Raw genomic sequence first — 17621 nt, 5'->3', positions numbered from 1 at the left:
TAATGAGGCAGTGAGGTGCACAGAACGTGTCGGATTGTAATGGGAGGTGATTCGGATGTGTGCTGTTACCCGTTTGCGATCCTCCCCCCGTTCTGCGCCTCTCTTGTGGTACACATGCTGCTACTTATCACACCTCAGTCGAGATGCTGTAATCCCAAGCAGCAGCCTCACAAACCAGAACATGGCCGTCTCCTGCCCTTGAAAGGCTGAGCACCGACACGAGCCAGAAACTAGTTTTGTCTGTTGTATCGCTCCCATCCTTATCTCCGCAGATCACAGAGAACTTTCCAACTCTTAGTATTTTGAATATACCAGAGACCCAGATCCCTATCAGGTAATATAGGGAGTTGGATACTTTTGGCAGTTCTCTAATCAAACGTATAACCAGGAATTGTTCCGCACACCAAAGAAGTTCTTCTCTGTTTTTAACACGATTGCTAACTGTCGCTGCATTCTACTTGTTTCAGAGTCACTTGTGGTTTTCTCAGTACACACAATCCCCAGCCTCACTATATTCGACAGCCTCAGGCATTGCTGGGCTCGGTGATGGAATGACTCAGCAAAGTGTGGCCAGGAATTAGCCGGGCTCTGTACCTGCACCAGGTCCAGACACACAAAATGCAACAGATTCGCTTCTAACCATTGGCTGTTCCTGCACCCCCCCCCGCCACCCAACATCCCCCCTCCCCCACCCAACATCCCCCCCTCCCCCACCCAACATCCCCCCTCCCCCACCCAACATCCCCCTCCCCCACCCAACATCCCCCCTCCCCCACCCAACATCCCCCCTCCCCCACCCAACATCCCCCCTCCCCCACCCAACATCCCCCCCTCCCCCACCCAACATCCCCCCTCCCCCACCCAACATCCCCCTCTCCCCCACCCAACATCCCCCCCTCCCCCACCCAACATCCCCCCCTCCCCCACCCAACATCCCCCCTCCCCCACCCAACATCCCCCCTCCCCCACCCAACATCCCCCCTCCCCCACCCAACATCCCCCCCTCCCCCACCCAACATCCCCCCCTCCCCCACCCAACATCCCCCCCTCCCCCACCCAACATCCCCCCCTCCCCCACCCAACATCCCCCCCTCCCCCACCCAACATCCCCCCCTCCCCCACCCAACATCCCCCCCTCCCCCACCCAACATCCCCCCCTCCCCCACCCAACATCCCCCCCTCCCCCACCCAACATCCCCCCCTCCCCCACCCAACATCCCCCCCTCCCCCACCCAACATCCCCCCCTCCCCCACCCCACTCTCCTTAACAGTCCCAGCAACCCTCGGTGTAAGTCTGGACGTTAAGTGCAGCTAGTGATCCGGGGGGGCGTCACGACTGAGGTTACCCCTGTCTCTCACCTGACGTATGTTTATTCTGGGTAGGGACATCCACCATTAAAGCCCCAGAATCGTGGAACGGATCCTATTAAGATCGGGGTTAGGAAGAATTGCGTTTCGAGCAGGAAATCGATAAATTGAATTTTTACTAAGTAAAAATTCTGTAGTTCAACTCCGACTCTAACCCGTGGATGCTTTTCTCCCAGTTTCCCAGCAGCAGTTCTCGGGAGACCAATCCTCCATCCCAGGAGACTCCTGGATAACCCTGGAGGGGTGCAGAGCTGCAGGAGGGATTCATGGAAATCACAGTAACACTGAGCGAGTGGCACCTTCAGTGCCCTCTGCAGGGAATCCCAGGGCAGTGAGGGACTGAATGCAAAACCACCCCTTCCCACACGTGGAGTAGGGGTACAGGTACAGGTCTAGATATAGATATAGGTACAGTTACAGGTACAGGTACAGTTATAGGTACAGGTACAGGTCCAGTTATAGGTACAGGTATAAATACAGGTAGAGTTACAGGTTCGGGTACAGGTATGGATAGAGGCACAGGTACAGGTATGGGTACCCACAATAACTGTACACAGGGACCTACTCTATGTTGCACTCAGTAGCTACACATAGTGACCGATTCTCTGATTCCTTCCTCACCCTTCTTGACCTGTCTGCAGCCTTTGACACGGTTGACCACACCATCCTCCTCCAACACCTCTCTTCTGTTGTCCAGCTGAGTGGAACTGCCCTCGCCTGGTTCCTCTCTTACCAATCCAGTCATAGCCAGAGAATCTCCTGCAATGGCTTCTCGTCCCACCCCCGCACCGTTACCTCTGGAGTCCCCCAAGGATCTATCCTTGACCTCCATCTATTTCTCATCTACGTACTGCCCCTTGGCGACATCATCCGAAAACATGTCAGGTTCCACATGTATACTGACAAAAGCCAGCTCTACCTCACCAATACCTCTCTCGACCTCTCCTGCCTCTGTAATGTCAGCCTGCTTGTCCGACAAACAGTCCTGGATGAGGCGTTATTTTCTCCAATTAAACATTGCAAAGACCAAAGCCGTTGTCTTCAACCCACACCACAAACTCTATTCCCGAGCCACCGATTCCATCCCTCTCCCTAGCCACTGTCTCATGTTGAATCGGACCGTTCACAACCTTGGCGCCCTATCTGACCCTGAACTGAGCTTCTAACCCCATATCCTCTCCATCAAAAAGATCACCTACTTCCACCCCTATAGAATCGCCCGTCTCTGCCCCTGCCTCAGCTCATCTGCTGCTGAAACCCTCATTCATGCCTTTGTTACCTCTAGACTTCACTATTCCAATGCTCTCCTGGCCGGCCTCCCATTTTCCACCCTTCATAAACTTAAGCCCATCCAAAACTCTGCTGCTGTATCCTAACTCACACCAAGTCTCATTCACCCATCACCCCTCTGCTCGCTGACCAACATTGGCGCTGCTGGACTGGGAGCCTCGATTTTAAAATTATCATCCTTGTGTTCAAATCGCTCCATGGCCTCGCCCTCCCCGTCTCTGTAACATCCTCTGAGATCTCTGCGTTCCTAAAATTCTGGGCTTCCCCGATTTTAATTGCCCTATCATTGGCGGCCGTGCCTTCAGCTGCCTCGGCCCTAAGCTCTGGAATTCCCTCCTTAAACCTCTCCACCTCTCTCTCCTCCTTTAAGACGCTCTTAAAACCTACCTCTTTGACCAAGCTTTTGGTCACCTGTCCTAATGTCTTCCTTGACTTGATGTCAATGTTTGTCTGATTACGCTCCTGCGAAGCGCCTTGGGATGTTTTACGTCTAAAGCTGCTATAGAAATGCAAGTTGTTGTTGCTACTCTACATTACACACAGTATCTATACACATAGAATCATACACCACAGAAGGAGGCCATTCGGCCCATTTGAAAGAACTATCCAATTAGTCCCACACCCCTGCTCTTTCCCCATAGCCCTGCAAATTTTACCTTTTCAAGTTTATCCAATTTCCTTTTGAAAGTTACTCGTGAAGCTGCTTCCATGTCCTTTCAGGCAGTGCGTTCTAGATCATAACAACTTGTTGCATAAAAATATGTTCTCCTCATCCCCCCACCCCCGGGTTCTTTTGTCAATTATCTTAAATCTGTGTTGTTTGGTTACTGACCCTCCTGCCAGTGGAAATGGTTTCTCCTGATCGACTCTATTAAAACCCCTATTAAATCTCCCCTTAATCTTCTCTCCTCTAAACATAGAAACATAGAAAATAGGAGTAGGAGTAGGCCATTCGGCCCTTCGAGCCTGCTCCATCATTCAATATGATCATGGCTGATCCTCTATCTCAATACCATATTCCCGCTCTCTCCCCATACCCCTTGATGCCTTTTGTGTCTAGAAATCTATCTCGCTCCTTCTTAAATATATTCAGTGACTTGGCCTCCACAGCCTTCTGTGGTAGAGAATTCCACAGGTTCACCTCCCTCTGAGTGAAGAAATTTCTCCTCATCTCAGTCCTAAATGTCCTACCCCGTATCCTGAGACTGTGACCCCTCGTTCTGGACCCCCCCATCCAGGGGAAACATCCTCCCTGCATCCAGTCTGTCTAACCCTGTCAGAATTTTATATGTTTCAATGAGATCCCCTCTCATTCTTCTAAACTCGAGTGAATACAGGCCGAGTCGACCCAATCTCTCCTCATACGACAGTCCTGCCATCCCAGGAATCAGTCTGGTGAACCTTCGTTGCACTCCCTCTATGGCAAGTATATACTTTCTTAGGTAAGGACACCAAAACTGCACACAATACTCCAGGTGTGGTCTCACCAAGGCCCTGTATAACTGCAGTAAGACATCCTTGCTCCTATACTCAAATCCTCTTGCAATGAAGGCCAACATACCATTTGCCTTCCTAACTGTTTGCTGCACCTGCATGTTTGCTTTCAGTGACTGGTGTACAAGGACACCCAGGTCCCTTTGTACATCAACATTCCCCAATCTATCACCATTTAAATAATACTCTGCCTTTCTGTTTTTCCTTCCGAAGTGGATAACTTCACATTTATCCACATTATACTGCATCTGCCATGTATTTGCCCACTCACTCAACTTATCTAAATCACCTTGAAGCCTCTTTGCATCCTCCTCACAACTCACAATCCCACCTACTTTTGTGTTGTCAGCAAACTTGGAAATATTGTATTTGGTTCCCTCATCCAAATCATTGATATATATTGTGACTAGCTGGGGCCCAAGCACTGATCCCTGCGGTACCCCACTAGTCACTGCCTGCCACCCCGAAAAAGACCCATTTATTCCTACTCTCTGTTTCCTCTCTGTTAACCAATTTTCAATCCATGCCAGTATATTACCCCCAATCCCATGTGCTCTAATTTTGCACATTAACCTGTTATGTGGGACTTTATCAAAGGCCTCCTGAAAATCCAAATAAACCACATCCATTGGTTCTCCCTTATCTATTCTACCAGTTACATCCTCAAAAAACTCCAGTAGGTTTGTCAAACATGATTTCCCTTTCATAAATCCATGTTGACTTTGTCTAATCCCATTGATATTTTCTAAGTGTCCTGTTATCACATCCTTTATAATGGACTCTAGCATTTTCCCTACTACTGATGTTAGGCTAACTGGTCTGTAGTTCCCTGTTTTCTCCCTCCCTCCTTTTTTTAAATAGTGGAGTTACATTATAAAGGTTTAGAATAACTTCCTTGCTTTTGTACTCTAGGCCTCTATTTATAAAGCCACGGATCCCGTATGCCTTTTTAACAGCCTTCTCAACTTGTCCTGCCACCTTCAAAGATTTGTGTACATACACCCCCAGGTCTCTCTGTTCCTGCCCCCCTTTAAAATTATACCCTTTAGTTTATATTGCCTCTCCTCATTCTTCCTACCAATTTGTATCACTTCACACTTCTTTGCATTAAATTTAATCTGCCACGTGTCTGCCCATTTCACCAGTCTGTCTGTGTCCTCCTGAAGTCTGTTTCTATCCTCCTTACTATTTACTACATTTCTGAGTTTTGTGCCATCTGCAAACTTTGAAATTATACCCTGTATACCCAAGTCCAGGTCATTCATGTATATCTTAAGGAGCAGTGGTCCTAATACTGACCCCTGGGGAACACCACTGTATACTGCCCCCCAGTCTGAAAAACAACCGTTCACCACTACTCTCTGCTTTCTGTCTCTTAACCAATTTTGTATCCACACTGTCGCTGTCCCTTTAATTCCATGGGCTTCAATTTTGCTAACAAGTCTGTTATGTGGTACTTTATCAAATGCCTTTTGAAAGTCCATATACACAACATCTACCGCACTACCCTCATCAACCCTCTCCGTTATTTCATCAAAGAACTCAATCAAGTTAGTGAAACACGATTTACCTTTAACAAATCCGTGCTGGCTGTCATTTATTAACCCATATTTTTCAAAGTGCCAATTCATTTTGTCCCAAATTATTGTCTCTAAAAGTTTCCCCACCACCAACATTAGGCTGTAGTTGCCGAGTTTATCCCTCGCCCCTTTTTTTGAACATTTGCAATCCACCAGTCCTCTAGCACCACTCCCATATCTGAAGAGGATTGGAAGATTGTGGCCAGAGCCTCCGCAATTTCCACCTTTATTTCCCTCAGCATCCGAGGATCCATCTCCCATGCCTCCTGCCTTCACAAAACCATCTCATTTTTGGTCTCTAATTGGCCTCACCCTTCCTTCCACTACCATTTATATGATTATCAAATATTTTTGGTTCACTTGCCAATCTCTCTGCCCCTCTTATTCCATTTCTAGTTCTCCTCTGCTCTTTCTCGATTCAGCTTGGTTTTCAATGAATTATGAGCCTGGCATTTATCACAAGCCTCCTTTTTCTGAGGAGAGAGATGGGACATGGATGTATGAGAGTGAAGGCGAGGGATGAAAAGAGTGAAACTGGGCAGAGTTGGAAACGGGTGGAGCTGGAAGTCAAGAAAGAGGGGAAAGTGAGGGGCAGCTGCTGGAGTTTGGTGACCTACTTTATGGAGCTCAGTCTGAGAACTAAACACCCGCTCCCACCCGGGTCAAACCGACAGCGATGTTATTTTAAGGAGATTATTCTCACCGCTCCTCGCTCGAAGTCGTTGTAGAGCGGTTTGTCCAAGAGAGTTTTCTCACTGCAGCCTTCGGTCCCCACCAGGGTCAGGTAGACATAGGCATCCGTGCCGGCGAACCACTGGCTCCCGGTCGACACCGTCACCGTGTAACAAAACATGGTCCCGGCTCGGTCTGCGAGGAGCCCGTACCCGGAGTTAGAGCCGGAGTCTGAGTCTGGGGCACAGCTGGAGCCGGGGTCTGGGGCACAGCTGGAGTCTGGGGTCTGGGGCACAGCTGGAGTCTGGGGTCTGGGGCACAGCTGGAGTCTGGGGTCTGGGGCACAGCTGGAGTCTGGGGTCTGGGGCACAGCTGGAGTCTGGGGTCTGGGGCACAGCTGGAGTCTGGGGTCTGGGGCACAGCTGGAGTCGGAGCCGGAGTCCCACAGCTGTGTGTCTGAGTCGAGAGGTCGGTCCTGGAGGGTCGGGTCTGTCCCGGAGTGGAGGGTCTGTCCCGGAGGGTCGGGTCCGGAGTGGAGGGTCGGTCCCGGAGGGTCGGGTCTGTCCTGGAGGGTCGGGTCAGTCCCGGAGTGGAGTGGAGGGTCTGTCCCGGAGGGTCTGTCCCGGAGTGGAGGGTCGGGTCCGGAGTGGAGGGTCTGTCCCGGAGGGTCGGGTCGGTCCCGGAGTGGAGGGTCGGGTCCGGAGTGGAGGGTCGGGTCCGGACTCTGGGATTTTAACTCATCTCCGGCTTCTCTAATTGCACTTTCTGTGAACTTGCCCAAACTGCCTCTCAGCCCCGGGATGATCAGATTCGGATCTCGGAGCTCAGTGCCGAGGGTGAGTCTGGTTGTGCACCGCCCAGTTTCAATGTGTGAAGCAACAGGGTGAGGGAGCCGAGCGCTGAGACTCGCTTCCTCCCTCAATCACCATTGGGAAATGTGCTCAGTCCCACTGACCCGGCACGTTTCACCTTAAACCCCAACCAGACCCAGCACACCGGGTACGGAGCCTAGTGGTTATGTTACTGGGCTAGTAATCCAGAGTCATGAGTTCAAATCCTGCCACGGCGGCTGGTGAATTTAAATTCAATTAATTAAATAAATATCTGGAATTAAAATACTAGTATCAGTAATGGTGGCCATGAAACTACCAGATTGTCATAAAAACCCATCTGGTTCACTAATGCCCTTCAGGGAAGGAAACCTGCCGTCCTTACCCGGTCTGGCCTATATGTGACTCCAGACCCACAGCAATGTGGTTGATTCTTAATTGCCCTCTGAAATGGCCGAGCAAGCCACTCAGTTGTAAAAATCTCGCTAGGGATGGGCAATAAATGCCAGCCTTGCCAGCGACGCCCACGTGAACGAATAAAAAAAACCACTCTCTGGGGACTCAGCCCTGGGGTCGAGGGCTGGGGGCAATGTCTCTGGCCTCTGGTCTCAGAGCTCCAGTGGGCTCCTGAGTTAGACTTCCACCTTTGCATGGGCCCCTAAGGAGAAACTGTTTCCCCTGGAGGGAGGGTCAGTAACCAGGGGACAGAGATTTAAGATAATTGGCAAAAGAACCAGGGGGGGGGAGATGAGGAGATTTTTTTTACGCAGCGAGTTGTTATGATCTGGAATGCGCTGCCTGAAGCGGCGGTAGAAGCAGATTCAATAATAACTTTCAGAAGGGAATTGGATAAATACTTGATGAAAACATTGCAGGGCAAATGGGGAAAGAGCAGGGGGATGGGACTAATTGGATAGCTCTTTCAAAGAGCCGGCACAGGCACAACGGGCAGAATGGCCTCCTGTGCTGTCTGATTCTATGAGATGAGTGCGTGGAATGGGCTATTCACAGTTTAGGAGGGGACATAAATTTCAAAGGCGCCCTGGATAAAACAGGAGATAAGAAAAGCTGTAATGTGAGAACCTGCAGGTGGGAGATTGCTTTTCCTTCTGTGATGTTCAAGAGTGAGAGGGACTGAGGGGCCTCGCCTTATATGGGCTTTTATCAAAAAGCTGGGTGGTTGAGAGGAAAGAAATGTTTATTGAACCACAGAAAGGGATGTTTAACACACTCTAGCAACACATTATGATAAGGTGAGGAGATCAAGATCAGTCTTTTGGAGACGCTAATCTGAAATAAAGGTAACTCTTACAGTGTTCCTAACTCCTTACATCGCTGATGGGGGTGAGGTGAGTGTCAGCTCTTTTTTGCTGATGTCTTTTATTGATCAGCCAGGTGTACGGTGCGTATGCCAGAGCATTCAAAGTGGGATATCCACACAGGTTGCGTTTCTGATATAAGAACGTAAGAAATAGGAGCAGGAGTAGGCCATACGGCCCCTCGGGCCTGCTCCGCCATTCAATCAGATCATGGCTGATCTTTGGCCTCAACTCCACTTTCCCGCCTGATCTCCATATCCCTCGATTCCCCTTGAGTCCAAAAATCTATCTATTTCAGTCTTGATATATTCAAAGACTTAGCATCCACAGCCCTCTGGGGTAGAGAATTCCAAAAATTCACAACCCTCTGAGTGAAGAAATTCCTCCTCATCTCAATCTTAAATGGCCGACCCCTTATCCTGAGACTCTGCCCCCTAGTTCTGGACTCTCCAGCCAGGGTAAACAGCCTCACAGCATCTACCCTCTCAAGCCCCCTCAGAATCTTATATGTTTCAACGGGATCACCTCTCATTCTTCTAAACTCCAGAGAGTGTAGGCCCATTCTACCCTCTCATCCCAGGAATCAATTTAGTGAATCTTCGTTGGACCGCCTCCAAGTCAAGTATATCCTTTCTTAGGTAAGGAGACCAAAACTGTACACAGTACTCCAGGTGTGGTCTCACCAAAGCCTGTACAATTGTAGCAAGACTTCCTTACTCTTGTACTCCAACCCCCTTGCAATAAAGGCCAACATAACATTTGCCTTCTTAATTGCTTGCTGTACCTGCATGCTAACTTTCTGTGTTTCTTGTATGAGGTCACCCAAATCTCTCTGAACACCAACATTTAATAGTTTCTCACCATTTAAAAAATATTCTGCTTTTCTATTCTTCCTACCAAAGTGAATAACCTCACATTTCCCCACATTATACTCCATCTGCCACATTCTTGCCCACTCACTTAACCTGTCTATACAACTCTTTGTGTCCTCCTCACAGCTTACTTTCCCACCTAGCTTTGTATCGTCAGCAAACTTGGGTACATCACACTCGGTCCCTTCATCTAAGTCATTAATATAGATTGTAAGTAGCTGAGGCCCAAGCACTGATCCTTGCTGCACCCCGTTAGTTACACCCTGCCGACCTGAAAATGACCCGTTTATCCCTACTCTCTGTTTCCTGTCCGTTAACCAATCCTCTATCCATGCTAATATGTTACCCCCAACCCCATTGGCCTTTATCTTGTGTAACAACCTTTTATGTGGCACCTTATCAAATGCCTTTTGAAAATCCAAATATACTACATCCACTGGTTCTCCTTTATCTACTCTGCTGGTTACATCCTCAAAAAATTTGAATAAATTTGTCAAACACAATTTCCCTTTCATAAACCCATGTTGACTCTGCCTGATCATATTATGATTTTCTAAGTGTCCTGTTACCACTTCCTTAATAATGGATTCCAGCATTTTCCCACTGACTGATGTCAGGCTAACTGGCCTGTAGTTCCCTTTTTTCTCTCTCCCTCCTTTCTTGAATAGTGGGGTTACATTTGCTACCTTCCAATCCACGGGGACCGTTCTAGAATCTAGAGAATTTTGGAAGATCACAACCAATCATCCACTATCTCTGCAGCCACCTCTTTTAGAACCCTAGGATGTAGGCCATCAGGTCGAGGGGATTTGTCGGCTTTTAGTCCAATTAGTTTCTCCAGTACTTTTCTTTACTGATATTAATTATTTTAAGTTCCTCACTCTCATTAGACCCTTGGTTCCCCACTATTACTGGTATGTTTTTTGTGTCTTCTACAGTGAAGACAGATACAAAATATTTGTTTAACGCATCTGCTGTTCCCTGATTCCCCATTATAATTTCTCCTGTCTCAGCCTCTAAGGGACCAATGTTTACTTTTGATACCCTCTTCCTTTTTACATACTGTGGAGATGCCGGTGATGGACTGGGGTTGACAATTGTAAACAATTTTACAACACCAAGTTATAGTCCAGCAATTTTATTTTAAATTCACAAGCTTTCGGAGGCTTCCTCCTTCCTCAGGTAAATGAAGCTCTTACAATACGTTTTTATATTTCTTGCTAGTTTACTCTCATATTCTATTTTCTCCCTTTTCATCAATTTTTTGGTCGTCCTTTTCTGGTTTATAAAACTTTCCCAATCCTCAGACTTACTACTTTTCTTGGCAACATTAGAGGCTTCTTCTTTTAATCTAATACTATCCTTAACTTTTTTGGTAAGCCATGGATGGATCACTTTTCCTGTAGAGTTTTTATTCTTCAATGGAATTGAGAATATGTTGAGAAAATGTAAATATTTCTGTGTGCCATTGTTTATCTACCGTCATACCCTTTAATCTAATTTCCCAATCTACCTTAGCCAACTCACCCCATATACCTATGTAATTGGCTTTATTTAAGACTCTAGTTTCTGACTTAAGTACGTCATTCTCAAAAGTGACAGGCAGTGTGCCCTCTGTCCTTGTGACAACAAACTCCACTTACCTAAATCCAGAATCCAGCTAAAGTGATGCCACTCATAAACACCACTGGGATATAACCTGGTAAAACTATGGTACTTACTAGCTCGACGCTCAGTGCTCCATATTGCTTGTCCAGTTAGGCCCACCCTAGGGTGAATGTGTCAGTTTGGCTCAGTTTGTAGTACTCTCACCTCTGAGTCAGCAAGTTGTGGGTCCATGCCTTGAGCACGTACTCTAGGCTGACACTGGGGGTGCTGCACTGTCAGAGGTGCCACCTTTTGGGTGAGATGTTAAAGCTGTCTGTTCAGGTAGATCTAAAAGATCTCATGGCGTGATTCAAAAAGTGAGCAGGGCAGTTCTTGGGTCCTGCCCAACATTTCTCCCTCAGCCAACGCCATATTAGCTGGTCATTTATCTCATTTGCTCTATGGGGTCTTGCTGTGCGCAAATTGGCTGATTCATTTGGCTACGTGGCAACTGTGGCTATACTTCAAAAGAAAGTGCTCCAGGATATTCCGAGGACAAGACAGGTGTTACATAAATGCAAGCTCTCTTTCTTTAAGGGCAGGATTATCAGCCTCCAATGATGGGTCATCCTCCCCCCACTCCCATCACAAGCCCTGAGATATTGGAGAGATGCTCAGATGTTAGATACTGAGTCTACCATTAGGCATTGTCTTGGTTACCAAAGGAGATGACACTTACCTCAATCCACTCTCACATCTTAGTGATAGTTGGCAATTGTGTGAATATTTCTTGCTGCTTCTGTATTTGGGATTTTTATTTTTTATGAAATACTCTCTTTTCTGCTAAAGATGTTGACTGTTGCTCGGATACGCTTTCACGCATTGATTGTTGCTCGGATACAGTTCCACATGCTGACTGTTGCTCGGATACGGTTCCACCTGTTGACTGTTGCTCGGATATGGTTCCATTTGTGACTGTTGCTTGGATATGGTTCCATATGCTGGCTGTTGCTCGGATACGGTTCCTTGTGTTGACTGTTGCTCGGATACGGTTCCTTGTGTTGACTGTTGCTCGGATACGGTTCCATGTGCTGGCTGTTGCTCGGATACGGTTCCATGTGCTGGCTGTTGCTCGGATACGGTTCCATGTGCTGACTGTTGCTCGGATACGATTCCATGTGCTGACTGTTGCTCGGATACGGTTCCGTGTGCTGGCTGTTGCTCGGATACGGTTCCGTGTGCTGGCTGTTGCTCGGATACGGTTCCGTGTGCTGGCTGTTGCTCGGATACGGTTCCGTGTGCTGGCTGTTGCTCGGATACGGTTCCGTGTGCTGGCTGTTGCTCGGATACGGTTCCGTGTGCTGGCTGTTGCTCGGATACGGTTCCGTGTGCTGGCTGTTGCTCGGATACGGTTCCGTGTGCTGGCTGTTGCTCGGATACGGTTCCGTGTGCTGGCTGTTGCTCGGATACAGTTGCATGTGCTGACTGTTGCTCGGATACGGTTGCATGTGCTGACTGTTGCTCGGATACGGTTGCATGTGCTGACTGTTGCTCGGATACGGTTCCATGTGCTGGCTGTTGCTCGGATACGGTTCCATGTGCTGGCTGTTGCTCGGATACGGTTCCATGTGCTGACTGTTGCTCGGATACGGTTCCGTGTGCTGACTGTTGCTCGGATACGGTTGCATGTGCTGACTGTTGCTCGGATACGGTTCCATGTGCTGACTGTTGCTCGGATACGGTTCCATGTGCTGGCTGTTGCTCGGATACGGTTCCATGTGCTGACTGTTGCTCGGATACGGTTCCATGTGCTGACTGTTGCTCGGATACGGTTGCATGTGCTGCTGTTGCTCGGATACGGTTCCATGTGCTGACTGTTGCTCGGATACGGTTGCATGTGCTGCTGTTGCTCGGATACGGTTCCATGTGCTGGCTGTTGCTCGGATACGGTTCCATGTGCTGGCTGTCCTCCAATACCTTATGCAAATGACCATGTGTGAATATAGACAATGAATGTTGGCCAGCTGTTTAATTGTGGTTGCAGCACAGTGTCCTGTTTTTACCGCAGGTCTGAGCGATTTCCAGCTGGAGTCACTCGATGGTGATCATGAGTGGGGCGCGGAGGCCGGGGGCACAGAGTCCACTCCTGCCACTGCCCAATCTGAGATCAGATAACTCAACCCAGGCCAGAGATTGGTGTATGAGGCTCATACCGGGCAGCGCACTAACCAACCCAGCCACTGGGGGAGGGACCCAAAGTTTCATTTCCACTTTTTCTTTTTCCAATTCCTTGCCACTTGGTTTGACTTTATTTCCATTTTAGACACAGGAATAAATGTTCAGTTTGGAAAGTCATAAAACTGAAGTACAGTTTGCCATTAATGGAAATGAAAGGATTGATTTCCTCATCAGTGAAGTGATCACAGTCTTTCAGAGGGAGCTTCACAATATTTGGAATTATGACTTAATTAAATACTGGAGGTAAAAGATATTCCCCTGGACTGCAGGCTATCGGATGAGGAGGGGATTGGGCTCAGCAGTGTCGCACTGTGAAACAATGTGAATAACGGGTGCTCCGCTGGGAGTGAGCATCTACAGGAGAGGTGAGGCATTGGCAGAGAAACTCAGCTCTACAGTTAACACACTGAGCCCCAGCAGGGCTGAGGACCGCATTCAATTCAGGCCCAGGATTCTATCATTATTTCACTCTTTCATACGTAGGAAGTTCCTCCTGTTGGTATAGAGGGGAAAATAAGTGAAAACCATCAAGGAAGTATAGAGCCGTAGAATCATAGAATGGTTAGAGCACGGAAAGGTGCCATTCGGCCCATCGAGTCCGTGCCGGCTCTATGCAAGAGCAATCCACTAGTCCCACTCCCCCGCCCTATCCCCAGAGCCCTGCAATTTTTTTCCTTTCAAATACTTGTCCAGTTCCCTTTTGAAGGCCATGATTGAATCTGCCTCCACCACCCCCTCGGGCAGTGCATTCCAGATCACAACCACTCGCTGTGTAAAAATGTTTTTCCTCATGTCGCCTTTGGTTCTTTTGCCAATCACCTTAAATCTATGCCCTCTGGTTCTTGACCTTTCCACCAATGGGAACAGTTTCTCTCTATCTACTCTGTCTAGGCCCTTCATAATTTTGAACACCTCGATCAAATCTCCTCTCAACCTTCTCTGTTCTAAGGAGAACAACCCCAGCTTCTCCAGTCTATCCACATAACTGAAGTCCCTCATCCCTGGAATCATTCTAGTAAATCTTTTCTGCACCCTCTCTAAGGCCTTCACATCTTTCCTAAAGTGCGGTGCCCAGAACTGGACACAATACTCCAGTTGTGGCCGAACCAGTGTTTTATAAAGGTTCATCATAACCTCCTTGCTCTTCTACTCTATGCCTCTATTTATAAATTGTAAACAATTTTACAACACCAAGTTATAGTCCAGCAATTTTATTTTAAATTCACAAGCTTTCGGAGGCTTCCCCCTTCGTCAGGTGAACGATGTGAAGGGGGAAGCCTCCGAAAGCTTGTGAATTTAAAATAAAATTGCTGGACTATAACTTGGTGTTGTAAAATTGTTTACAATTGTCAACCCCAGTCCATCACCGGCATCTCCACATCATGTCTATTTATAAAGCCCAGGATCCCGTATGCTTTTTTAACCACTTTCTCAACCTGCCCTGCCATCTTCAACGATTTGTGTACATATACCCCCAGATCTCTGTTCCTGTACCCCTTTTAGAATTGTACCCTTTAGTTTATATTACCTCTCCTTGTTATTCCTACCAAAATGTTTCACTTCACACTTTTCTGCATTAAATTTCATCTGCCACATGACCGCCCGTTCCACCAGCCTGTCTATGTCCTCTTGAAGTCTATCACTATCCTCCTCACTGTTCACTACACTTCCAAGTTTTGTGTCATCTGCAAATTTTGAAATTGTGCCCTGTACATCCAAATCCAAGTCATTAATATATATCAAGAAAAGCAGTGGACCCAGTACCGACCCCTGGGGAACACCACTGTACACCTCCCTCCAGTCCGAAAAACAACCGTTCACCACTACTCTCTGTTTCCTGTCACTTAACCAATTCTGAATCTATGCTGCCACTGCCTCTTTTATTCCATGGGCTTCAATTTTGGTGACAAGCCTATTATGCGGCACTTTATCAAACGCCTTTTGGAAATCCATATACACAACATCAACCACATTGCCCTCATCTACCCTCTCTGTTACCTCATGAAAAAACTCAATCAAGTTAGTTAAACACGATTTGCCTTTAACAAATCTGTGCTGGCTTTCCCTAATCAATCCACACTTGTCCAAGTGACTATTAATTTTGTCTCGGATTATCGTTTCTAAAAGTTTCCCCACCACTGACTGACTGGCCTATATTTGCTGGGTTTATCCTTACACCCTTTTTTGAACAAGGGTGTAACATTTGCAATTCTCCAGTCCTCTGGCACCACCCCCGTATCTACAGATGTTTGGAAGATTACGGCCAGTACCTCCGCAATTTCCATCCTTACTTCCCTCAGCAACCTAGGATCGTAGATCAAAGTAGATAAGCTATCCGGACAGCTAGCCTTTCCAGTACCTCCTCTTTATCAATTTTTAGCCCATCCAATATCTCAATTACCTTCACTTTTACTGCGACTTTGGCAGCATCTTCTTCCTTGGTAAAGACAGATGCAAATTACTCATTTAGTACCTCAGCCATGCCCTCTGCCTCCATGCGTAGATCTCCTTTTTGGTCTCCAATCGGTCCCACCCCTCCTCTTACTACCCGTTTACTGTTTACATGCCCATGGAAGACTTTTGGATTCCCTTTTATTTTAGCTGCCAGTCTATTCTAATACTCTCTCTTTGTCCCTCTTATTTCCTTTTTCACTTCCCCTCTGCACATTCTATATTCAGCCTGGTTCTCCCTTGTATTATCAACCTAACATCTGTCATATGCCCTTTTCTCTGCTTCATCTTACTCTCTATCTCCTTTGTCATCCAGGGAGCTCTGGCTTTAGTTGCTCTACCTCTCCCCCTCGTGGGAATGTACCCAGACTGTACCCGAACCATCTCCTCCTTAAAAGCCGCCCGTTGTTCAACTACAGTTTTGCCTGCCAATCTTTGATTCTAATTTACCCGGGCCAGATCTGTTCTCATCCCATTGAAATTGGCCCTCATCCAATTGAGTATTTTTAGTCTAGATTGCTCCTTGTCCTTTACCATAACTATTCTAAACCTTATGATACTATGATCGCTGTTCCCTAAATGTTCCCCCACTGACACTTGCTCCACTTGACCCACCTCATTCCCCAGAACCAGATCCAGCAATGCCTCCTTCCTCGTTGGGCCGGAGACGTACTGGTTAAGAAAGTCCTCCTGAACACACTTCCCCCTCTTTGCCCCTTTACACTATTACTATCCCAGTCCATATCAGGATAGTTGAAGTCCCCCATTATCACTATTCTATGGCTCTTGCACATCTCTGTAATTTCACTACAAATTTGCTCCTCTATATCCTTCCCACTAGTTGGTAGCCTGTAGAATACATCCAGTAGTGTAATGACTCAGATTGATGTAACCAGGTCTGTAATTGTAGACATGAGAACGATGTCACTAAAGAGACTGCAGACCAGGCATTACCAAATAGTTATCAGTATAAAGCACCTTAAGAATTAAGTTACTGGATAGAGCCTGTGAACAAACACTAGAGGGTGTAAAGCACGTACATACTGTATCTAATGTACTGCCACTTGTGTACTGTATCTAATGTACTGCCTCTTATGTACTGTAAATAATGTACTGCCTCTTACGTACTGTAAATAATGTACTGCCTCTTGCGTACTGTAAATAATGTACTGCCTCTTGCGTACTGTAGATAATCTACTGCCCCTTATGCACTGTATCTAATGTACTTCCCCTCATGCACTGTATCTAACATACTACCCCTTACGCACTGTATCTAATGTACTGCATTTATGCACTGTATTTAATGTACTGCTCCTCATACACAGTATCTACTGTACTGCCACTTGCATAATGTAACTATACTTACATACTGTATCTAATGTACTATCACTTATGCACTGCACTTTGGTACGGTATCTAAAGTACTGCCACTTGCATAATGTATCTAATGTCCATCACCGGCATCTCCACATCAGAACTTATGTACTGTATCTCAGTTACTGAACGTATGTACTGAATCTAATGTACTGCACTTACGTACTGAATCTAATGTACTGCACCTATGTACTGTATCTAAGGTACTGAACTTATGTGCTGTATCTAATGTACTGCACTTACGCACTGCATCTAATGTACTGCACTTACGCACTGTATCTAATGTACTGCACTTACGCACTGTATCTAATGTACTTCCTCTTACGCACTGTACCTAATGTACGGCACTTACGCACTGTACCAAATGTACTGTCCCTTACGCACTGTATGTAATGTACTGCCCCTTACGCACTGTATCTAATTTACTGCCCCTCACGCACTGTATCTAATGTACTTCCTCTTACGCACTGTACCTAATGTACTGCACTTACGCACTGTACCTAATGTACTGTCCCTTACGCACTGTATCTAATGTACTGCCCCTCA

The 17621-nt window shown here is 47.1% G+C and overlaps 1 protein-coding gene across 1 annotated transcript in view; it reads right to left on the bottom strand.

The window, feature by feature from the left end:
- The window catches only part of LOC137303937 (polyunsaturated fatty acid 5-lipoxygenase-like), a 72022-nt gene extending 64776 nt beyond the window's left edge, over positions 1-7246 (bottom strand). Inside the window, exon 1 of the mRNA XM_067972344.1 lies at positions 6436-7246. Coding sequence (XP_067828445.1) covers positions 6436-6585 — 150 coding nt within the window. The 5' untranslated portion in view covers positions 6586-7246. The remainder of the gene's footprint in view (positions 1-6435) is intronic.
- Between the last annotated feature and the right edge of the window lie 10375 nt (positions 7247-17621).

This window comes from Heptranchias perlo, chromosome 36, assembly GCF_035084215.1.
Source record: "Heptranchias perlo isolate sHepPer1 chromosome 36, sHepPer1.hap1, whole genome shotgun sequence".
Classification (NCBI taxonomy): domain Eukaryota; kingdom Metazoa; phylum Chordata; class Chondrichthyes; order Hexanchiformes; family Hexanchidae; genus Heptranchias; species Heptranchias perlo.
Note: the sequence above shows the minus strand (reverse complement) of the source record. Positions and strands in the feature narration are given on the sequence as shown.